The sequence below is a fragment of the Trypanosoma cruzi genome, genomic scaffold, assembly GCF_000209065.1.
Source record: "Trypanosoma cruzi strain CL Brener 1047053516467 genomic scaffold, whole genome shotgun sequence".
NCBI classification, from domain to species: domain Eukaryota; phylum Euglenozoa; class Kinetoplastea; order Trypanosomatida; family Trypanosomatidae; genus Trypanosoma; species Trypanosoma cruzi.
Window position 1 is genome coordinate 176507 of NW_001849501.1, and position 22740 is coordinate 199246.

At 46.2% G+C, this 22740-nt stretch overlaps 9 protein-coding genes across 9 annotated transcripts, besides 26 other annotated features; all 9 read left to right on the plus strand.

Moving 5' to 3' along the window:
* Nucleotides 1–27: a sequence feature (AT_rich).
* Nucleotides 1–5339: part of a sequence feature (heterozygous, non-Esmeraldo-like haplotype) that runs on past the window's edge.
* Nucleotides 158–188: a microsatellite.
* Nucleotides 206–234: a sequence feature (AT_rich).
* Nucleotides 465–523: a microsatellite.
* Nucleotides 658–3477, plus strand: Tc00.1047053509799.60 (hypothetical protein, conserved; the record flags this gene model as incomplete). The annotated part of the gene is made up of 1 exon (XM_809102.1): nucleotides 658–3477. One exon carries the CDS (start codon nucleotides 658–660, stop codon nucleotides 3475–3477), a length of 2820 nt encoding a protein of 939 aa, XP_814195.1.
* Nucleotides 3925–3945: a microsatellite.
* Nucleotides 4059–5219, plus strand: Tc00.1047053509799.70 (hypothetical protein, conserved; the record flags this gene model as incomplete). The annotated part of the gene is made up of 1 exon (XM_809103.1): nucleotides 4059–5219. One exon carries the CDS (start codon nucleotides 4059–4061, stop codon nucleotides 5217–5219), a length of 1161 nt encoding a protein of 386 aa, XP_814196.1.
* Nucleotides 5340–5547: a sequence feature (areas merged during assembly that could not be assigned to a particular haplotype. This can correspond to areas where the two haplotypes were merged or to regions with more than two copies in the genome that were merged during assembly.).
* Nucleotides 5548–5607: a sequence feature (areas merged during assembly that could not be assigned to a particular haplotype. This can correspond to areas where the two haplotypes were merged or to regions with more than two copies in the genome that were merged during assembly.).
* Nucleotides 5608–22740: a sequence feature (heterozygous, non-Esmeraldo-like haplotype).
* On the plus strand, nucleotides 6225–7823 carry Tc00.1047053509799.80 (hypothetical protein, conserved; the record flags this gene model as incomplete). Its single annotated transcript, XM_809104.1, has 1 exon — nucleotides 6225–7823. One exon carries the CDS (start codon nucleotides 6225–6227, stop codon nucleotides 7821–7823), a length of 1599 nt encoding a protein of 532 aa, XP_814197.1.
* Nucleotides 7877–7905: a microsatellite.
* Nucleotides 8049–8085: a sequence feature (T-rich).
* Nucleotides 8178–9110, plus strand: Tc00.1047053509799.90 (hypothetical protein, conserved; the record flags this gene model as incomplete). Its single annotated transcript, XM_809105.1, has 1 exon — nucleotides 8178–9110. One exon carries the CDS (start codon nucleotides 8178–8180, stop codon nucleotides 9108–9110), a length of 933 nt encoding a protein of 310 aa, XP_814198.1.
* Nucleotides 9243–9277: a sequence feature (AT_rich).
* On the plus strand, nucleotides 9376–10398 carry Tc00.1047053509799.100 (hypothetical protein, conserved; the record flags this gene model as incomplete). Its single annotated transcript, XM_809106.1, has 1 exon — nucleotides 9376–10398. The coding sequence occupies one exon, from the start codon at nucleotides 9376–9378 to the stop codon at nucleotides 10396–10398; it is 1023 nt and encodes a 340-aa protein (XP_814199.1).
* Nucleotides 10619–10644: a sequence feature (AT_rich).
* Nucleotides 10652–10683: a microsatellite.
* Nucleotides 11173–12153, plus strand: Tc00.1047053509799.110 (hypothetical protein, conserved; the record flags this gene model as incomplete). Its single annotated transcript, XM_809107.1, has 1 exon — nucleotides 11173–12153. One exon carries the CDS (start codon nucleotides 11173–11175, stop codon nucleotides 12151–12153), a length of 981 nt encoding a protein of 326 aa, XP_814200.1.
* Nucleotides 12356–12393: a microsatellite.
* Nucleotides 12649–12675: a microsatellite.
* Nucleotides 12710–12751: a microsatellite.
* Nucleotides 12771–12833: a sequence feature (T-rich).
* Nucleotides 12870–12942: a sequence feature (T-rich).
* Tc00.1047053509799.120 (hypothetical protein, conserved) lies at nucleotides 13147–14889 on the plus strand (the record flags this gene model as incomplete). Its single annotated transcript, XM_809108.1, has 1 exon — nucleotides 13147–14889. One exon carries the CDS (start codon nucleotides 13147–13149, stop codon nucleotides 14887–14889), a length of 1743 nt encoding a protein of 580 aa, XP_814201.1.
* Nucleotides 15438–15513: a sequence feature (T-rich).
* Nucleotides 15889–15922: a microsatellite.
* Nucleotides 16057–16084: a microsatellite.
* Nucleotides 16234–16309: a sequence feature (T-rich).
* Nucleotides 16330–16391: a microsatellite.
* Tc00.1047053509799.130 (hypothetical protein, conserved) lies at nucleotides 16622–19411 on the plus strand (the record flags this gene model as incomplete). The annotated part of the gene is made up of 1 exon (XM_809109.1): nucleotides 16622–19411. One exon carries the CDS (start codon nucleotides 16622–16624, stop codon nucleotides 19409–19411), a length of 2790 nt encoding a protein of 929 aa, XP_814202.1.
* Tc00.1047053509799.140 (hypothetical protein, conserved) lies at nucleotides 19564–21330 on the plus strand (the record flags this gene model as incomplete). Its single annotated transcript, XM_809110.1, has 1 exon — nucleotides 19564–21330. One exon carries the CDS (start codon nucleotides 19564–19566, stop codon nucleotides 21328–21330), a length of 1767 nt encoding a protein of 588 aa, XP_814203.1.
* Nucleotides 21752–22177: a mobile genetic element.
* Nucleotides 22181–22209: a sequence feature (AT_rich).

A 22740-nucleotide genomic window follows, 5' to 3' on the forward strand; every position in this document is an offset into this window, starting at 1 on the left:
AAATTATTTATTTAATTAATTATTTTTGAGAGAAATGAAAGAAATAATGCAAGTTTTAATAGGTGTCATTTACCAGAAAGTAAACCAATCGGAGTTTGTCTGACTGGGTAAAGACATGTGTGCTTGCGTTGGTGTTTTTATTTTTATTTTTGGTGACTGTGTGTCTGTGTGTGTGTGTGTGCGTGTGTACTCGGTGATGTTTATGTATATATATATTACTATATTTTTTTTTATGCGGATTCTGCCATGTGTATAAAACTTTTTTTCTCACGAATTATGAGGGTGATGGTGGTGAGCTGCGTTCAGTCAGGGATTGTCTCTCGAGAAGAAATGACAAGTGAACGAGACTTTTTTTTTTGCCAAATAGACACCTGCGTATGCAAACGTGTGCGCTGAAGTTACGAGCATGAAGGAGTCCCATTCTCTCACAACTCTCTATGTAAAATTGGATTTGATTTGACGTTTTATTATTATTATTATTATTATTATTATTATTATTATTATTGTTGTTGTTGTTGTTGTTGGTCTTTTGTAACGTTTTGGGCTCTGCTAACAACCACCAAAATGTAAATATATATTAACAATAATAGTAAGGGGAGGAGGGGCATTATTACAGTTAGAGACCTTCACGCGAGGAGAAATTGGCTTGTGTGGCAAATGGTTTCTGTGCCCAAAATTCTGCAGGTGATCACTCGCCTATTTGAGTCTCCCCAGCCATCCTTTAGGCCGGCGGATGCTTACCTGGTCCTGAATTTTTTGCGGGGCATCCCGTTGGATTTGCGAGGCCCCACTGTCACGATGAATATGTTTAAGATTGTGCTGCACTGCCCGCATGCTTCTACACTCTTTGAGAATAACACGCGGTTAGCTACCAAAGTCATCTTGACATTTTTGGTTGAGCGTTTGCGAGACGATGCGGAAGTTGAAGAGGCGATGCGGCGCGTTATTCGATCCGTGAGCGTCAATCAGAACTTGTCCACGCCTCTCTACTTGACGATGACAAGAAAACTCTCGCGCCAAAGGCGTGACTCATCAACATCGGATTCGCCTGCGGCACTGGTGCAGGACGATGCTCTTGTGGAGGATCTCCTGGAGCGTGTCATTCGCCGGATTCCAAGGGCGGGGCAGGACATACGTGAGGGTGTCCCTTATGGCTTTCTGTCGCAAAAGGAAATGCACAAGCGAGGGGGTCGAGAGTTTGAGAAACCCGAGCTGATTTTTCTTATTTCTACGCTGCGCCACGTCACTGTTTCACGCGCGGCGCGGTGTAAGGATGGTGCCGTGGAAACAGTCTTCAATCCGATGCCACTTGCTGCACACATTGTGGAAGCTGTGATACGGGGGGTGGAATCCCTCCCTGCGTTCCGTCACGAGGATGCACCACCGCGAGCAGATGACTGGATTCTCATTTCGCATCTGATGGGTTGTCTTGACAGCCGCCTACATGAATTTGGGAAGCGGCTGTGGCGACAAAAGGCACGCCTCTATGATCCAACGAGTGTGAAATTCAACGAGGATTTTAATTTACCGATTTGGCTGGCGGGGTTCTTATTTTCCTTGCGAGGTACGGATAAAATTGATGCCATAAAACTATGGATTGACATCATGACAACTCCTCAGGTCTTGTCGGAAATGCCTCCTAAAATGATGCGGGTTCTGCTTGTTGATGTGACTTTTGCTCTTCGTAATGATTCGGACAGTAATTTACGTGAGCGGTTAATTTTGGGAGGGAATCGAATTTTGGATGCATTGGATACGGCGTATAAATCCTCGTCCTCTTCCACGGTGTCAGCATCGTCTGAAAGTGTACGAACACGTATGTCATTTTCCAGATTTTTCCCTCCTTTAGAGAATCCAAAGGAGCTTGAAAAAACTTTTTTACTGCTGAAGGATGCTTTGGAGTCTGATGAGGAGGTGGCTTGTGAATTAATCGGCGAATCAGCGGATTTTGTGCGATACATGCAAAGAACGGAGAGGATTGATATGCAAACATTGTCTACAGTCCTACAGTTGTTGACGAAGCGCGTCCTACGCGTGTTGGATCAACCCTTTTTGGATGATGCGAACACGGAGGCGATCATTGCTGCCATTGTTGCCTTCACTGCACTGTTGCGTGACATTCAACCAAAGGAGTCTAATGGAGAGGAGGATGTCACGCTGAGGAACTTATTTCATGCAATTGCCGTGAAGTTTTTTTATCATCATTCGCTAAAGCCTACTCCGCTTATCATTGCTGTATTATTACAGTATATGGAGTTGCTTGACTTCACTTCAAATACGCAGTACACAACAAGAGTGCGTGAGCTCATTCTTACTGCACTGCGGTCGGTTCCGGACAAGGTGCAGGAGATCAATTCACACACGGCACAGCATTGCTTTGACATGACGCTTCGCGCGGTTCGTTTTCATGTGATGGACGAAGAGGTATTAATGGGGGCGTCTGTGGCACTGCGACATGCCACCGATACTGCCATCCTGCGCGAGATGAGTTGGGAGCAACGGAACTTGATGATTGAGCGAGGTGCCGCCCTTTACCGCGAATTGTCACACTCCTTCTCCAGCTTGAAGCAGGCGAGGCGGTTGGGGAAACAGGTGTTGAACGTGACGGCATTGGCCGCCTCAGAAAAAGTTAAGCCGCGCGAGCCGCAGATGCATTCAGATGGAACACCGAGGCATAAAGACTTTAGGTGCTTGCGACGATGCGCGCAGTTGATGTGGGTGGTGGCGATGCGGGCGACACTTTTACCAATTCCACGGACCCCCGTTGATCGCTACTTGGTATCGATGCTACGGTTTGCGAAAAAGCACTGGATTGCGGAGACGTTGACGACAAGTGAGCAAACAGAGAAAGCCGCAAAAGATACGGCTGTACATCAAGTTGATGAGAAATTAAGTCATGAGTTTTTGGATGTCTTACTACCGTTATTTCATCCGCTTATCGTTTTAGGAGTCACAGACAAGAGGGCTTTTTACGCGAACTTTCGGCGTAACAAATTCATCATATCCACCGCCTGTGAGATTTTACAGAGGAATAGTGATTTCTTATCGCCATGTGTGTGGTACCATGTACAGCGGACATTTTCAAATCTTTTCTCGATCTTGCAAGGCCAAATTACACCGCTTGAATTGAAAGTGCTCCGGTTGGCTTTAAAACAGACTCTTCGAAGTGTTCAGGCATGTGGCAATCGTGGGACATGGCACCTGACGGAGCAAAAAAAGTCTCTTCGACAAGAAACGGAAGATGAAACCATTTTAACCCCGAAATGGATCGGTGACATGTTCTCTTGTGCCGAGTTCGTTGATGACCCGGACCTACGGCTCTACCTTATCTCGCTTCTCACGGAGCAACTGGAGGTGGTGGGCAACGAGGCGACGAATGAGACAGAAACATCGGTTTCAGAAGAGGAAAAGTCACGGTTGATTTGTTTAAAGAAGACAATGTTGACGTTGCGGCGTGGCTCCGTGCTATATTATTAAACTAAGAAAAGGGCGAAGAGGGAAACGCAGTGGGGGAGAAAAGGGGGGTGAGGTGGAAGTGAGATATTATGTGTGAACACCGGGTGAGAGGTCTTGCATTGCCTCGATGGCTCCGTTGGGAGAGTGCCGGACCGAAGAACTGAAGTTCCAAGTCCGCAACCCTGGGAGTGGGGCAATAAAGAAACTCTATTTCTACTTTTTTTCATTTTTCTTTTTGCGATCATGCATTGAAATGAATCTCTCTGGAGCGAACTCATTGGTGCTTTGGTTCACAGTTGGACGACGCATTTGCGTACATTTTTGTTAATTAATAATTCTGTTGTTAACTTCTTTGAGGAATGATGTTTCTCCAGAGAGGGCACTTCGTTCTAAGAACGTGAGTGGCAGGGAGAAAGGGAAGGACAGCAAAAAAGAGAAGCTCTCCTTTTGGCAAAGTCATACCTTGCCTTTTTTTTTTTTTTTTTTTTTGGTAATTGTGGTTGGACTTCTTCTGAGGTGTCTTGAAAAAGGCAGAAGGAAAAGTGCCGCGGGGGAGGTGTTTGTGTGTGAATAGGGGCATGGCGTGAGTCGCTTGGGTCCCAATGAGAATATGTCTTGTTCTCCTTTCTGGGCTGCCAGGGGCTGGAAAAACGACATTGAGCCTGGCGATACAGCGGCTCTCGGAGCAGGTGACGACTGAGGGGGAACGTTCGAATTCTCGTCACGGTGGGGTGGTTGAGGCGGTCTTGGAGTTGGACACATTTATTTCCTCCTATGAGGAGAGGGATGGGACACAAAGAAATGGGTCTAATTTTAGCCCCGAAGCATGGAGAAGGGCGTGCGATGAGGTGCGTGAGGCGACATTCCAACGGATACGCCAATGCCTGCTAAACCCGGAGAAGAAAAGGGGAAGGAATATGTCGTCCACAACGACACGATTTGTTTTTTTGGTAGACACATTACCGTACCGAAGTATGAGGGCTTCCTATTGGAAACTTTGCAGGGACTTGGGCAAGGAGCAGTTTCAACACAAATTGGAAAGGGATGGAGTAATGAACAAATGCGACGGCCGCGTCCCTTTCGATGCTGTTTTTGTAAATATGGTGGAGATTCGACTTAATACACCGATTGAGATTTGTCTCGAGCGCAATGAACGCCGTACTGAAACTCCACAATATGTTCCCCCTCATGTCATAAAAAATATGGGTGGTTCTTTTGACGTTGGGGTTGACACTTCTGCCAAGTTTAGTGCGGACGATAATTGTTGGGTGGTGTCGCCTCGTCAGGCCAGCACTCCATGGCCGGTGATATGGCTTGAGGAAGTGAAGACAAACTGCTGCTTGCCTCCGGCGGCGTTGGCCCAGAAGCTTTTAGAACGACTTCATTCACCGGAGGTGATGGGAGAATTGGAGAAACAAAGCGCAAGTTTCTTTGAAGCTGAGGTGAAGCGGCGAGAAAGGGAGAGATGCGATCATGACCAGCCGCAAGAGGGAGATGCAGCGAAGGCTTCCCGCAGTGATTGGCTTCACCAGGTAGATCTGCGTTTGCGTGCGGTTGTGCAGCAATATATGAAGGAATTTAAAAAGTCCGGTAAGTTGCTACCAGGCACTGGCGCACTCGTAAGCAAGTGCAGAGAAGAGCAATATGCCCAGGTGAAGGCGATGCTTGCGTGTCGACAAGACGATGAGGCTTTTGACGCGCGTAAAGAGACGCTCCTGCACGACCTCCTTCTTGAATTTGAAAGGAAACTTCTTGCGTTGTGATGCAAATTGTGCGCCGCCCTTTGATTTAGGTGCTGATACGAACTCTCTTTTTGTATGTTTTATATTCAAAAAAAAAAAAAGACCTTAATCGGGTATAACCAGCAATCACGGCAATTGAACTGCGTTTTGGGCCGCACTCTTCTCGGTTGTGGAAGAAAAGGGAACAGTGCCAATATGGGCGTTTTGCCTTGTTGCCAAGTCCGGCGAATGATTGAAACCATTATGAAGTCAACGTGAAATTGAGACTCATCTCCGCTTACTCGGACGCAGTGTTTTTTGTGGAGATGGCGACTCCACTCGAGTAAACCAAGAGGACAGCTTGGATGCCACAGAAAGAGAGAGAGAGAGATGGTGTTCATGCTGGGAAAGCGGAGTGCCACGAACCACAAAGCCGCACCGCGGAGCGACGGTGAAAGAAGAAAAATTGGTCCAAAGTATAAAATGGGTTTTCTTAGGGACCCATTTTAATCAACGAAACTCTACGACTTCACTTGCTTAGAGACACACGAGTCAAATGTTGAGTATACAGGGGCGATGCACCATGTCTGTAAGGAAACTAGAGGTGCCGCCAACGTTGGTCACAGGTAAACCGACTCTCCAAAGGGATTTGGGGCACCTTTTTTGAGGGGGGGGATTCGGGCGGATTTCTCTTTGCGGGAGGAAATTGTGAGCAAATCTGCCTTTGATTGCAGCGGCGGAAGCCCGTGTGGGACAATCGTAATGAAATGGAATTAACAATTTCTTAAACGACCACCGCCAAAGTCAATTGGACAACGGCACGGCGTTAGCAGAAACCCCCGACCTTAAATAAGACATTGTCGTGAATTACAGCCACTGCTTTGTTGTTATTGTTTTGAGTAAAGATTGAGGGAGTTTCTTTTTTTTTTTTTTTATGTATGTGTGGGAGTGTTTCCTGAGTTTTCCAAATGGCCCAACGGGGAACGTTCTCTTCATTGGGATGAAAAAAATAAAACTTTTTTTTTTCTTTATGGATGCACAGTAATAATGAGTGCCGTAGAAGAAACGTGCGCCTCCACACAGGCGCAGCTCCGAGTGAGGCTCTTGACGGAGGTTCTTCGCTACAGCAGTGCATGTCGCCTGGCGAAGAGACTTGCGGCACTTGCGACAACTGAAGTCCCGTGTGAGCGAAAAGAGAGCAGAGGCCTAATGACGGCGGCTATTTTTGAGGGACTGCAATCCGCCGCTCTGCATGGTGTGGCGGAGGGTGATACCCGTCATTGGGTTCATCCTGTACTGGATTTACATCGCCGGGCAGCGGTGTGCGAGAGGAAAGAAGCGCCCGGTGCGCCGTCGGCCATATACACGCTTGAGGGTATTGTGCTCACGAAGGGTTGCGTCTTAGGAGTATTGCACGACAAGAATGGCAACGAAGTCAGGCGAGAAGTTTCTGTTGATGAGCTGAGGCTGGCCGAAGAGTCGTCACTTTTTCACGACAATTTATTGCCCGCACTTGAGTGCATTCAGCCGCAGCGCACCTCGAAGAGTGCAATGAATTGGTTTCTTGAAAAAATGTGCGGTGCCTCCACTAAGCTTCTCACTTCTTTTAACCAAAAACGGCGTAAGGCATGGGCGCTGACGGACCGTCTGATCATTTTATTCTACGAGGAGCGCAGAAGATTGGCGGGACTTAAAGAGAGAATGAAGCGTGAAGGGGCTGCTATTGAGCTCAGAGACCTCACACTTACTGAACGCGAAGGTTGCGGCATGGTGAACCTTGAAATTCAAATATGTGACAAAACTGACGAGGGGTGGTTTCATGCTGCTTGCCCAAAGGAACTGGCGCGGCAGGATTCCCGCGACGTACTCATCACGCTAGAGGTCCATGCGGAGCATGTGACCCGGTTGCGGCGGCTGGCGGTGTGCACCGAGGATGGCCAGTTTCTTTTCTCTCTGGCCCTCGTACTGTTGCGCTACGCCGGGTTGAGCGGTGGGGAATGGCAGCTGGAATCTGGATGGCACGCCGGTGTTCCCCACAGTGTATTTGATGCTTTAGTCAGTGCCTTTCGAGTGTCCGTGGAATGTTTCGCGAGCCCATTGAATTGCACGCTTCCGCGTTATTTTTCTGCGTTCCCTGACACGGATGTTTTTTTTGGCTGTCGTGGCAATTTTTTTGCTTTGCAACATCTGCCACCTCCGGAGGAGGGTTTAATTTCTTTGGAGGCGAACCCTCCCTTTGACCATGAAGTGATTGCTGCCGGCTTGGGGCGTGCCCTGCAGTGGCTAGAGGACACGCCCTCAACAACACCACTATCCTTTGTTTTTATATTGCCAGACTCCACACAGACCAACGGGATTGAAGTCCGCCGTAAAGCGGAACAGAGTCAATTTTTTCGTGGTGATTGTGTCTTGTCGCCCCACATGTCACTGTACGTTCACGGGGCTCGACATATTGGCCAACCGATGAAACGAAAACGTCAATGTGAGGATGGATGCCCAGGTGATGAACATCTGGTTGTCTTGTCTTGTTCCACGAGGTTATTGGTGCTGCAGAACGATGCTGCTGCTGCCATGCTCTCTGCTAGTGAAGGGATAACAAAGGTACGATCGGCCTGGAAGGCATTGTCGGCTTCTGTAAAATTCTGACGTTTGCCCTTAATAATATGAAGATAAAGCAGGAATGATATGGTGATGGTCTATGTGTGTGTGTGTGTGTGTGTGTGTGTGTCTTTGTCCGAGGTTGGTGGAAAAGCCTTTTTTATTCTCTATCTTGCTTAACTTTTTAAGACGCATATGTGTACTTGTGCGCACATTGATATGGTATTTGTGTATTGCGGTTTTTGTGCAGTTGCACGTATGAATTTCTCATACTTTTTTTTTTTTATCCCTTTTTTTTTTGTTTTGTTTTGATAAACGGATGGGCTCTCATTGCAGCGTCTGTTTTTTTCTATTGAAAAGAAGGTACCAGCGAGTGTTATATATATATATATATATGTGGGAATGCTTGGGAGCCCTAAAGGTGAGGACGATAACAAAATAAGGAAGGATGAGAAAGACGTTGAAGGCTCAAATCTCACTTATGTGGCCGGTGTGTTGCTGCCTTTTTACAATAGGGATGACGTGTGCGTGCCGGAATATATTAAGGGGAACCCATATATTTTTACGGGATATCGAGCCCGCTATACAACCAGTATGTGCTTTCGAAGCCTCTTTGCACTTCACAACGAGACCATCAACGTCTGGTCACATGGTGTGGGTCTGATCTTATTTGGGGTGTTATCGATTGTGGTTTTTGATGCCTTATTATTTACCCATGCGGAATTTGCGCATTATTTTATCTACGGAACCTTCTGCTTTGCCTGTATGATGTGCATGGGATGCAGCAGCATCTATCACTTGTTTTTGGGCCACGAAAATTCATTGCTGTCGTCATTAATGGAGCAGCTTGACTATTATGGTATTAGCGTGCTTATCGTGGCAAGTTTTCTTCCACCTCTCTACATTGGCTTTTATTGCGAGCCATTGTTTCAGGCGCTTTACATGGGATGCGCGTGCGTCTTTGGCGGGCTGTGCCTGGCGATGGCCGCGTTGCCTTCTTTGCGCGATGCGAAATTTCACTGGTTACGGATTATGACTTACGTTGCAACGGTGATGTGTGGATTGGTGCCAACTGTACACTATGTTTTTTCTACGCCCCATAATGCGGAAACGATGCAGACGTTTGTGGGCGTATTTCTCATGTTTCTTTTTTACGGGATGGGGGTGCTTTTCTACTGTCTGCGGATTCCCGAGCGTTTTTACCCTGGCGAGTTTGATTTTTTTCTTAACAGCCATCAAATATGGCATGTGTTTGTTCTTGTGGCGGCGTGCGTTCATTTTTTTACATGCATATCTATTTATCAAAAGTGGGTGCTGAGCAGAGGTGCCTGTTAAATTGAGCGACGAATATAATTACATCTAAACCCACGTGTGTTTTTCTTTTTTTGTGGTTGTTCTTTGATGTGCGATGTTTCTTTTATTTTGTGAATGTTGTCTGTATTTCTTTCTCTTTTTCTTTACTGTTGCTTTTTATTTATTTTATTTGTTTGTTTTTAAATTTACACGCGACATCCCTCACTTTCACGAATTGCACACAACCACAAGCAACACCTGCTTTAAACTATAACCATTGCTCGGCTGTAATTGTTGTTGACGTGGGATGCCACATGCTAAGAGTGGCAGGGATGGTAGTGTTACGGTGGGACTGAAGACCAGTGAAGGTGACACCGTGAGTCAGCAGGGGAGAGAAAAAGAATTGCCGTCGGATACCGCGAAGTTAATGCCATACAACGAAAATGCCGATCTCCCATTGTACACGATTGATCAGGTACCGGAACATCTTTGCGACAATCGGTACATATTAACGGGATACCGTGTGGGGTACACGGCAAGAATGTGCATAAGTAGCATAATAGCTCTTCATAATGAGACGTTCAACATTTGGACCCATCTTGTAGGTTTTTTGGCGTTTCTTGTCGTTGTTGTGTGTTTTTTTGTGATTGTTCTTATTCCATCGTCGCACCAACAGCAACATGAGGGAAACGCATTCTCAAACACCGCTAGTGAATCAAAGGGGCTGACGTACTTTCTATTTGCCGCCTATTCTTTTGGTTGCTTAATGTGCATGTTGTGCAGTACGGTATTTCACACGCTGCTGCCCCACAAAAGCAGGAAAGTGTATTCATGGGCGCATTCTTTGGACTATTTTGGTATCACATTTCTTGTGGTTGGTTCGTTTCTTCCCTTTTGTTACTTTTCATTTGCATGTGAACCGTTTTGGCGTTGGACGTATTTGAGCATGATTTCTTTTTTTGGCGTTTTTGGCGTGCTGGGACCGTTTTTCAAGGAATGGACGCAGCAGCAATATGCACGATCCAAAATCTTATTTTACGTTTGCATGGTGGGTAGTGGACTTTTTCCTATTGTTCATATCTATCTTCTTCTCCCCGGTAACGTTTCATCATCGTTTGTAGAGGGTTTATTGTTGATGATGGCATTGTATGGTGTGGGAGTGTTTGTGTATGCCTTTCAGATACCTGAATTTTTCTTTCCTGGAAAGTTTGACATATATCTTTCCAGTCATCAAATATGGCACGTGTTTGTTCTGGCAGCCGCGTTTGTGCACTTTTTCAACACTGCCTCGATTTACGTCAACTTTCGGCAAATGAATCTCAGCTGCTAACGGCCGAGGTAGTGGTAGGACGATAGGTACGGAATGGATGGATCTATTTGTCTTTGTGTGTGGGTGTGTGTATTTAATTAGTTTTTGTTTAGTTGACGAAAAGGAAAAGCTTTTTTTTTTTTTTAAATCATATGAGTGTTTCGGAATCAAGCGAGGAAGAAGGTGTGAGGCGTGTTAATTATTATTGTTGAACTTCTTCCTTGTGTTTTGATGGAAGCGGTAAAATAAAAATAAAAAAAAAAATTTGTAATTATTTTTCTTTTTTTTTTGTTTTTTTTGTTTCTTGTGTGTCTCTCTCTCTCTTCCCTGGCGACGTCGCTCACATGATGAGAGATGTGGCCACGTGACGCCACCGGACTCATGCGTTTGTGCGAGGACTCGTCTTTTGTTTTTTTGTTGGCCGGTGAGAATGAAACTGGGGAGGAATGAAACGAAACAAAAGAGGGAGGAGGGACGTTTGTTTGTGTTGAGTCCCGCATTTTGTTGTGTTATCCCTCTTTGAAGCGATGCCGCGTTCCTGCTGATGAATCCCCACGGTTTCGTGAGTTTCCTGCGCTTTGATTTTTTTGCGGTCATTTCATACATGCATGCATGTGTGCGTTGGGTGTGGAGGGTGCACGGTCATGAATGGGGATGCGTCTTTCTGCTGTGTTTTTCTCTGCTGCTTTCAAGGAAGAAGAGAGAGAGAAAAAGGGACTGGTAGAAGAAAGTTGTCGTTTTATTGTTATTATTGCTTATTATTTATAGCTTTCCTCGGGGAAAAATAATATATTCATGGTTTTGGCGGCGGCTCCGCAGGATGCCGTGCACCGCGTGGAGGGTGCTTTGCGGCGATGGGAGCAACATCGACAGAACCAACAGCGACTGCTGCGCCTCCTAACAACAATTGTCGAGACGTTGGAGGCCACAAAACACCATTCACATGAGAAGTGTGCGGCGATCGCCCCTTCCGAGACGCTGCCGCTCCCCGTCATGAGCCCATTCCCGTCGTCATCATCTTTGTCGTTGTCGTCGTCCATTACTGTGGACGCTGCTCGTAATGGGCATGGCGTGGCGATAAAGCTTGATCCGTCTACACAGGTCGCTCTTGGTGATGTTCTGCGCACTCTAGCAAGATCACAACAATTTATTGCAGTTGCATGCTCGAGATTCTCCTGGCGTGTACAAACCATTAATGAAGATGTGCAGCGCCTCTGTAACGTTTTAAGGGACGGAACTTCTCTTGTGCGAAAACAACTGGATGTGCAGAGGAATGGACGTGCATTGGAGGCTCTTCTCTTGGCCGCGCTGGCAACCATTGTGCGTTCGGGTTATGATGACACTTCTGACACGGCAGAGCACCCTGGAACGGAACGGCCAAAAGAACAACAAGAAGAAGAGAAAGTGGAATGTCCTCTTGCAGTGCCAAATGCCTTATTCCACAGCATCTCCTTACGGCCGTATTGGCGAAAAGAAGAACGCACATTCTCTGCTGCTATTCATGACGTCACTGGCGTCTACGACTGTTCCGCCTGCACCACATGCAACCTGCTACGTTCTTCACTTCTGGAGACGCTTTCTGCACAAAGGTGCTTTCCTTCGCCGCAAGTCTACCGTACACGGCGTGCGGCACGCTACGCGTGGTATCGTGAAATGAACGAGGCCGCGGCACGGCGTCGGGCGGCTCAAAAGTCCCAATGGGAGCGTCATGAAAGAATGACTGAGGCTCTTTCAGAAGATGAATGGGCTACGCTAACCGCAGAGGACATGAAATAAGAAGAAGAATTATATGTGTTGCACTCATCGTCACTCTTCTTATTATTATTTACATGTAATACATTCATAATGTTGTTGTTTTGGTTGCGGGGTGGGAGGAATTGTCTTTTTTTTTTTTCTTCTTCACAATTGCATCGGGGTTGACTGAGCTGGTGACGTGTGTTGTATGTGAATTGCGATACTTCCCTGCGTCGCTCTTGTCTTTTATTTTATTTTATTTTATTTTATTTTTTATATTTTTTCTTCTTTACGTTTATTCCTGATTGTGTTGGAAGCATGTCTGGGGTTTGTGTACATCACGTGTGTGCGTGTTTGATGCTGCTGCCGCCGTGCCTCTCCGTCCCAAACCGAACTTCTCTTTCTTACTGCTTGTGGTCCCACATGCACACACCTGTCGTAGTAGTTTAATACTAACAATTAGGGTAGAGAACGCAAGACAAATTCCAGTTATTTTATTGACGCATAAAGCACGCACGAGGACAAAAGGAAAAAGAAAAATAAATAAATAAATAAATAAAAAAACTAAAAAGGAATTTTTTTTTTTTAAGTTCACGAAAGAAACAAACAACAAGAACAAGAACAACAACAAAAAAAAAAAAGAAGAATAGGGATAGGCGTTTCATTTCCTCTTTTCTTTTGATTTAGTTATTTTTTTCTTTTATTTTTGCTTTTTTCTTTTTAGGCGTTGGGAGACTCATTAGGGAGGCACGCGCTCATTTTTTTTAATTTTACCTACTTTTTCTGGTGTCGTTGTTCATCTTTGTTTGTTTCTTTGTTTTTTTTTTTTTTGCTGCCGCCGCTGCTGTCGTTACTGTGTTGGTGTGAGGGTGTTGTAAATTGACCGAAGGACAAGAAGTGAAGAAAAAAAGTGGGAGGCGAGAGGGCAAAAAGAAAAAGAAAAAACGAAATTGGGGAGGAGCGTGAGTCAGGGAGTGAGTGAGTGTTGCTTTTCATACACGGCCATTAAAAAAGCTGGGTGATATATATATATATATGGAGAAGGAGAGCTCCATGACTACCACCGGCGGCGAACAGGCAGTTTCAATGACGACGGCTGTGGAAGATGAGAGTAATACAAGGAACGCAAATGCAAACATTGCAGCGGTACCAATGAACGTTGCTGACAAGTCATCAGCGCATGTCTTGCACTGTGGCGTGAGGGATTCCAAGCATCCGCCGTCGGTGGTACCGTCACGGGCGTCTTTTGCGAAGGACGGTACACATGAGTCGGAAGACACTGTATTTGTTAGTACGCTGACAGTTCACCCTCGTTACCGACGACATCATTCTCGCTCTCAGAGCAGCTTTTCGCTACAGAATGGCAGCGCACGCTCGCCAACACATTCTCGAATGAGCAGCCGCGAGCAATTCTCATGGGACTCCATCGCATGGAAGGAACTGGGCCCGGAGCTTGGGCTTGCTGCAGATCCCACAAAAGAATACCTGCGCCTTGGTTGTGTCTCTTCAGAATGTTTTCATGGCCAAAATGACGCGAGAGAACGGCCTCCTAGGAGACATACGCGTTCTCTCGCAGCATGGGACAGGAGTGAAGTGGAAGCACCTGAAAACGGGGACGAAAAGGACTCGGATAAGAATGAAACCCAAGGGTATACCACGCCAATTGGCAAAAATAAGTCCTGCACCGAATCTTTATTTGAGACCGCACCACTGGGTCACCAGCAGTCCTTTAGCTTACTCAGTCAAAGGGAAGCTTCCCAACAAGGTCGAGAATCTGTGGGAGACGAAATGGCCGTAAAAACGAACAGGGAAGCATGTGAAACCGATGCAAAGTGCTCCATTATGACACATATTCTTGTAAAATTTAAGCAATTATATGGCGTATTTTATGTACCAAAGAGTGAATGGGGAACGTTTGCCATCGGGGATCTTGTCTCTGTCGAAAGTCATGGGGGCGAAAATATGGGTCGTGTTGTGGCGGATCTCACAGCCCATATGAGCAACGAGTCATTAATTCCAAGCCATTTGGCCCAACTCCCTCGCGAGGTTCTTTATCCGGAGGACGCGTCAAAACCTCTGGAGACCGTGGAACCTGGAAACAACAAGGAGAAACTACTACGACTTCCACGTGTTATTCGTCGTGGAATGAACAAGGGGAAAAAGCGAGTATATTATGCTCGTCGTCGCGACACGGAGGCATATAACGTCTGTCAACGACTGATTCGTGAAAGAGGGTACTCTTTGAATGTATCTGGTGTAGAGTATCAGGTGGATTTTAAACGTATCACAGTTTTTTGCTCAGGACTATGCCCTAGTGCGAACCCGACCGAGCTTTATCTTTTTATTCAGCAGCTTGCGACGCTTTTGCGCGGGTCTGCGGTTGAAGTACTTTTCTCTATGGAATGTCCGGCCTCCCTTGAGGTTACGAGGGATATTACAAAAGGAGTGTTTAACGATATTTACGCTAGCATGGCAAAGTCTCAGGAGAACGAAGAAGCGCGGGCTTGTCCACGAACACCGACGTCAGCCCATCATACGCCTAATGTGCAGCGTTCCTATCTTGAGGGGGCAATGAATCCGGCTACTAATCCGCCCGTTGTACCCATGTTTGGGTTGCCGCCACCTGTTCCACCAACGCCGCCGGTGATGATGCCAGCCGTTAATATGGGTGCGTTGTACGGCATGCCGCCTGTCCCACCCCTCGGCTGGGGATGGCCGACACCACCACCATTTCTTGGTCTCCCCAATGTGGCGCCAGGTATGAGTGGACGGATGTAGTATGCAGAAAGAAAAAGGAAAAAAAAGGGGTAGGGAAAAAAGAGAAAATCATTGATAATGCCATGATGAAATGTTATTTTTGATGGAATGGGACACTTATCTGGGTGAGAAATTAGTAAGGAATTTGTTCTTATTTATATATAAGTATCATGTGGAAGAGCTGATTGTGAGAGATGCTGATGAGTGGAGGAAAAGAAGAGGATGAGAGAACAACAACAACAAAAGCCGAAAAAAATAATAATAACGAGATGATAATAAAAGTAAATAAGGTGGACAGAAGATTATTACATACATTCAGCAATACAGTGGGAAAGGATGTAAGTACACATTTACATTCATATGCATTTATATTATCAGATACACACGAACAATTATTGGGGGTGTGTTGAACGGATGTGCAACCAGATGAGGTTAAATAAAGGGGGACGGAGAAATAGAAAGAAAGAAAGAGAAAGAGAGGGAGACGGCTTGTTTCAATACCCTGTTTCTATACCTATTTATTGGTTTGTTTCTCACGACACCGCGCTGGAAGGTGGCGGGCCCGCAACTTTTTTTCTTCTCTATTTTTTTGTTTGTTTGTTTATTTGTGTGGTGGTTGTTTTCTTTTCCTCTTTTTTTTTTTTTCCTGGTTTGGTTGTTCCTGTCATCCCATTCACTCCGCTGTTGCCCTTCACGCGGAGAGGAGTCCGGTGGTTGCTGGGGGCCCTTCAAAAAGGCCATTACTTTGTGGGTTCCCAAAGAACCCGGTTGTTGTGAATTGAATTATGAACACGTTTGTTTATTGGTGTGCGGGCGTTGTATAAATCTTAGCTGAATTGGAATATTGGACGTGTTGAATCAAACTGTATTCTCCCATTTTTATACTTTCTCCTTCTAGGAATATGTACGAGACCTTATCCATCCCCTATATTCAAATACATGTATGAGTACATGTGTATGTACCTATAGATAGTTGTATAAATATGAATGGGGTGACAGGGGTTGAGGATTTGTCAAGTTTTTGTTTGTTGTTTGTTTGTTTGTTTGTTTGTTTTGTTTTTTTTTATGTGAAATAGTTTTGTGCACGAGAGGGAAACTGTGCAATATCTTCCATAGATGGGAAATGAGGTTCCGGAAGAAGGAAAAAAGAAAAGAAAAACGTATACTGTTGAGATGTGAACTTTGTTGTTTTCTTTTTTTTTTTTTTTTTTCTTTTAACTTAAAGGGAGAAACCTTCTTTGTGGTTTCTCCATCTCTCTCAGTTTGACAGCAAAGAAATGATAAATGCTTGGAAGGGAGTAAAGGATCAAAGAAACTGAGGGGAGAGTGGAAATAAGAAGAAAAAGGAAAATAACAAAAAAAAAATTTTTTTTTTTTTTTTTTTATTTGGTGTGCACCATATCCCTATGTTTTTTTTTTTTTTTGAAATTTTTTCTTTTTTGCATGTTGTTCCTGTCAGAGTTTTTTTTTTTTTTTTGGTGTTTTTTTCTTCTCTTTTTTTTTTTTTTTTTTTTTTTTTTTTTGCTATTTACGCGGTGGAAAATTTGCTGCCTAATGACAATGAGGCAACTAGACAGACGCACTTCTTTTGCCTCAATCCCGCTGACTCTTAACGTCACCAACGAGGGTGACATATGCCGGTCCATGTGTGTGTGTGTTATTTTTCTCTAAGGGGCGCCGAGGAAGGAGGCATCACTTTTTGCTCCTTCCGTACTGGGCCTCCGTCCTTGGCGCCCGCAAATCCAGAAGACTCATGTGGCCATTTTTCTCTTGTTGCGTGCACCTCCGCGGGAGTTTATTGCTCTCATTTGTTGTGCACACTTTTTTGTTGTTGTTCCTTTTTTTTTTTTTTTTTGCCACTGAAGGCACCGGTGGTTCCCGACAGGAAGTGATAAATAGGGGGAGTTGTGTGTGCTTGTGTAGCAAAAGGGGTGGCTTAATAAGAGGCATCGCCGGAGAACGGATAATGCTGCTGTCGCAGCGTATTGCTGCTCTCCAACGTGTGGAGTTGCAGCTTCGCCGTATTCTGAAGGAGGAGGCTATTCAGCGTTCCCCCTCTTTGTTTCACCCCGGCGTGGACGTAAGACAAAATGGGGAGGCTCAAAGAAGAGCTGCCGTAAAGGACAAGTTGCTCTTTCGTCACGTGCCGGTGGCTGTTTCTCTACTGGAACGCAGTTTTCTCTCCCTTACAAGTGGCAAAAAAACGGCAGCGCAAAAAAGGCCTAAAGAGCACGAAACACAGCCGCCCAGGGAAAGGAGTACGAAACTTGTCCCACCGCCGTCACAGTCTCATAGCGGTGTGGGACCATCTTCTCCGGAGAATTTCAAAACAGATCTACAACAGGGAACCATCTTAACGGCATCCACTGCACTAAAGTCTCAGGGACATTTTATGCGCCAACCAGAGTATGCCCTGCGTTTGCTTTCGTCGCTGCATTTTATGGAGCAGGAACGGCGAAAACTTTACCGCCATCATATGAGTCGGTTGGAATCCAGACTGCAGAATACCGAGCATGCGTTACATACTGTACGGAAAAGACGGGAGGACACGGTTGCGTTAAACGCCGCCCGAGACGCTGTGACAGAAGCTAAGGCGGATGTTACACTACTTCAGGGTTCTCTTCTCTCACGCCCATACATCTCGGCAAGGTTGTGGCGCCTTTTGTTGCGTGAAGAAATATGGGTGACAGCGGTACGGGATTTCCGAAAGCAGAACGGCGTTAATGGTGTCGGCACTGCCTCATCGGTAATTGTGATGCTTCTCTCTCTTACTCGTCTCGGCTTTGGGGCACTGCAGGACTCTCTCAAAGGACATGCATTGAATACGCGTGCGCCAAGGTTTGTGGCTTCTCTTCCCTCACGGAGGATGCGGCGCAGGAAATTGGCTCGATTAGGATTAAAGGGTGAAAAGGGCTTAACTGTTCCTGCCTCCGTGCTGGTACCCGTCAACTCGAATGGAGATAGCAAAGACCCGGCGATGTTGATGATGATGGAAATGATGACGACAACATCAGAAACGGCAAAAGAGGAACCCCCTCCTTCAAGTGCTTCCAAAGCAACCGTTGAAGTAAGCATATCTGAAACGAATTCTACGGGTGATTCAATGAAGAGGATTCCGCCTCTGCGGTGGCTTCCACCCTCATCTTGCGAAGTAAGCTCATTGGTGCTGGAAACGCTGGCGATGTGCTCCCATGTCTTGCCATTACTGGACGTAACTGCCATTATCACTTGTTGTGGAGAAGCGCAAGAGCTATTTGATCTTCTTTTGGTCTTGCAGGCATCAGCTTCGTCGCTCTTGGTATTATACGCCAATGAGGGGAACGGAGAGGCCACCATGCACCAGACACTACGACGCCTGGAAGATGCAATGATGAAGTGTGGTGAGAATGCCAAGGGTGCCCTGGTCACACAGATGAATGAGATGTCATTGGTACTTCCTCCAGTAAAGGCAGCACGATTGTTATTTGGTCTGGAGTCGATGAAGCTTATTCAAACAGAAGAGCATGTTTCGCAAAAATTGCTCATGCAGCTTGTTAAGTGCATGTTTCCTCAGTTGTCGACGGGCACACAGAGGGCACTTTTGGAGAAGTCTAGACAAAATTCTCTTTTTGCCTTTGCTACGCGGAGCCAACGGGCCAAGTTGCGTCGTGAGCATGGTAAACAGGGTACTGAATCTGCTTTTTTAAACTCCGTTCGGGCGAGGGTACGTTTGCAGCAGCGACAAATGCAGGCGGCACTTCGGATGAAGCACCTTGAAGAGGTCAATAGTCAGAGTGTTGGGCAACTTGCAGAAGAACTTTCGCCACATTCCCTTCTTATTCTATTTGACTTGCTGGTACGTGCGGCGCGCGATGCACCGCGGCGGGGAATGGAGGTGCAAAGTTGTTTCATTACAGCAGCACTTTTTGTTGTGGAGGCAGTTTGTGTGGCAAGGGCACGCACCCCGTCTAGCAACAGCGGCACGACACTTCAGCCGGACGACTTACCAAGTCTTCTTTTCACTCTTAGTGTGCTGTGGCCTCTTGTGACAGAGCGGTACCAAATGTTTCGTAATGCACCGAATGACCGCCAGTACAACCAGAATCACGGTTATATTCCCCGCAGGTATCGTGGTCAACAAGGAAGTGGTGTAGGCGACTCCGTGGCAAAGTCGGAGCTAATGATTGTGACTTACGTCACAGATATGGTTTTCAGTGCCGTTAATGCAGCAATGGCTGAGCGCGTGCAGCGGGCCGAATCGGTTACCGAACCAAACAGTGAAAAAGAACTGGGCCATACTCTTTCTTTAAAGGACATCATGCGAATCGTTGACGCACTTTTTGAATGGGGAAAGAATTCACTGACGAATAAGAACAGCATGTCTTTGGAGACAACGGCCCGTCTAATTAAACGACTCTTGGTGACTGATTTGCAACTGTGGGACGAACTGCGTCAATTAAACGAAACACGGCGGGAACAATTCTTCTGCCGGCTGAGTGATGTTCTTCTACGTTTGAACATGATGGACACAACTGTTACACAAGTCTTATTTTCAGTGTGTTGAATGCGTCGCTGGGAAGAGGTACGGCGTCTAGAGGGTTGTGGCGAAATCGAGGCGATGAGTACTTTCTTCCAGTTGTTTCTTATTGCCGTTGTTGGATATATGTTAAAGTGGTAGCTGCTGCTCTGGGCTGCTTAACTATTTAGCCACCCTACATGCTCTGCCCCCCCCGCCTCCCTCTTTTTTTTTTTTTGCAGTGTTTTTTGTTTGTCTTTGACTTTCTCTTCTTATTTTTACTTGATACTTTTTGCTTCTGGGGCTGCTGGAGATGTTTGGAGAAGAAGGAGAGAGGTGGGGGGAATAGTTTTATTTTTGCAATCTTGTTCGAGGTGGCTTCCGCAGTTGAAGTTGAGTCATTCATGACATCTAAAATCTCCACATGGGCCGTCCGGCTTGGCGGCGTTGGCTTCGTTGGCGGTGTTGGCGCCGCGGTCAATTACAAGTACAAGTATGAATACATAACAACCGATGCGGCAGCAACAAAGCATGCCGTCTCCATATTCTCCAAAGACGCCCGCCGGGAGTTTTACGACGTTGCGGTGGTGGGTGGTGGTATAGTTGGTCTGGCGGTTGTGCGGGAAATAAGAAAGCAGTTTCCCAACAAAAGAGTTATTTTGCTTGAAAAGGAGGCGGATGTTGCCCAGCATCAGTCGAGCCACAACAGTGGTGTTGTTCATGCAGGGATGTATTATCCTTCAAACTCGCTTATGGCTCGTTTATGTCCAAGAGGACATGATCTCATGATGGAATATTGCAAACGGAATAATCTTCCTTACGATCGTGTGGGCAAAATTATTGTTGCCGCCAATGAGTTGGAGATTCCAGCGGTGCAAAGGTTATACAAACAGGGCATTGAAAATGGCGTGCGCGATTTAAAAATTCTTGCGAACGAGGAGGAAATTAAAAAAGTGGAACCCAACGTATGCGGTGTATACGCCCTATATTCCCCGGATACGGGCATCGCAGACTTCAGTGCTGTGGCACGCCATATGTTAAAGGAGCTATATGAGGGCTCAAAAGGACTCTTTAATGCGCAGTTTCGATTTGAAGCCATGGACTTTGTTGGATTGTCATTTGAAGAAGAAGAAAAGAAAGCGCCATCAGAGATGGTGCTAATTCGTGGACGTGAAGAGGGGCAGTTGGGTCCTGAGAAAACAATTGCGGCTAAAAATGTCATTACTTGTACTGGTCTTTCAAACGATATTACTGCGAAGCGATCTGGGCCAATACTAAGCAGAATTGGAAAGAAAGTGACTCAAACCTTCAGTTTCCGTGGACGTTATTACCAGTTAAAGCCAGAGGCACGCGACCTCGTCAAAATGAACGTCTATCCCGCTCCGGATGAAACGAGGGGACTCAGCGTCGGCGTTCACTTCACACCAACGGTGGATGAACGACGTGGGCGGCAGGTTATTGTGGGTCCCGGGTCTGCTGTGGCAACACATCGCTATGGGTATTCGCCGTATTGGTTTGATGCCGAGTACTGCTGGCATTCGGTTACGAGCCGAGGCGGTTGGGTAAATTTTGTAAAGCATTTTGACACTGTAATTCGGACTTTTTGCGTCGACGCCAGTCGCACGGTTTTCCTCCATGAGGCTCGTAAGCTAGTACCTTCACTTAAAGACTCGGACGTGGAGGAGAGTTTCTGTGGTGTGATGGGTTTGGCAATTGCAGAAAATGGGGCTCTGGAGTCGGATCTTTGCATTGAGTTATCTCGGCCTCGCACTGTCCTCTCCGCAACCTTGAAACCAAAAAAAGTCATTGAGGTGGTGGAGAATGCGAACACAGACGGATCATCTACAAAGGGTCAAAATAACCCACTTATTCTCAATTTACGTAATGCACCTAGCCCTTCCGCTACAGCATGTATGTCCATTGCGGAAAGTATTGTTGCGGTTGTCAAAGAAAGCTTCAATTGGTGAGTAAATGCCCATCCCCCCTCCCATTTATCTTTTTTTTAAATATGCACTTCTTTTGACCAAGAAAAACAAGGTGCCCTGGTGATCTTATGCTCTGATCCCTCACCGTGGTGTCACGGTCGATCACCCTGTACTATCGGAGTAAGCCAGGAGACGGCAGTAATTCCCTCACAGGATTGTTTTTTTTATTTTTATTTTTCGTGGGCACAGGGCTGGCGGCATCAACCAGCGCCTGGGCCAGCCGTGTCCTGCTGGGATACAGTTATAACGCAATGAGACCTGGGGGTGGGTGTTAACGCAGTGTGAGCAATCGAATTTATTTGGGAAGACACACACACACACAAAAAAAAGAGGATTTAACTGTTGGGAAGCAGTAAAGCGGGGTGGGTGGCGGAAGAACGCTCAACTTGCTAGAACTTTTTTTAGAAGCTTGTGAAGAGAATGGTCGCGGGAGAGCTGGCTAACTTAATTAATGTATGTATATATCCTGATAAATGAAGGCATTTTTTATGATACTTTTTACCGTATGAATCTTTTGGGAGGAACACGACCTTGTAGGGGCAGGGAGCCGATAGAGGCCAGTGTATTTTGTTTTTATTTTGCCATCCCACCCTAACCCCCTTGATTCCCACCACGCGGCGGGGTCTTGCGGTAGGAGGACCCCAAGTCTGCCAATTCGTAAGTAATAATATTCAAATCCCAACTGAGGACAAAGGACCATGCTAGTGGTCCACAGAATTCTATATATTGAATGGAAAGAAAACATTGAAGCAACTAAACAGCCCATTCTCCCTAGCTCGCTTGATTTCCATACATTTTTAGGATCCGGCCAGCTGCCCGGAAGATTATTCTCTTTAATTATTTTTTTTAATCAAATTAAAAGTAATTTCTTTTTGTCTGTTCTTTCTGAAAGCTTGCAAGATAAAAGTTCCAGCTGTTCCGTGTCTGATGAAAACACCACACAACAATAATTTATTTTCCCAAAATTTACAATGCATGCAGCTTGTGGCAAGGCGTTAATTTTGAGAGGGAATTGAGTTGATAGGATGATTGATAGATTGGACGGCGTCCACGAGATGCCCACGACCACACTCTGAGGTTGTGTGTCCAACGACACTTTGTCTTTGCCCAGCGAATTACCCGCCATTGAGCCACCACTTGGGTGGCGTTCTCACCATTAGCGGGCGGCCAACTCTTTGCAAGGCGGGGCCAAGACAAAGGAGTGAATTGCGCTTTGTTGCGACACGCTGTGGCTGCCATCACCGTGCCGAGGAACCCTGAGTCCATTCGAGCCTTTCTGAAGAGGAAGAAGCACACCACTGTTTGGAGCAATTGGGCGGCACTTGAAGGAAGGCAGTTGGCGCTGCACTGACCCATATGGGAGTGCCCAGGCTCAGTGGAGGCTAAAAAATA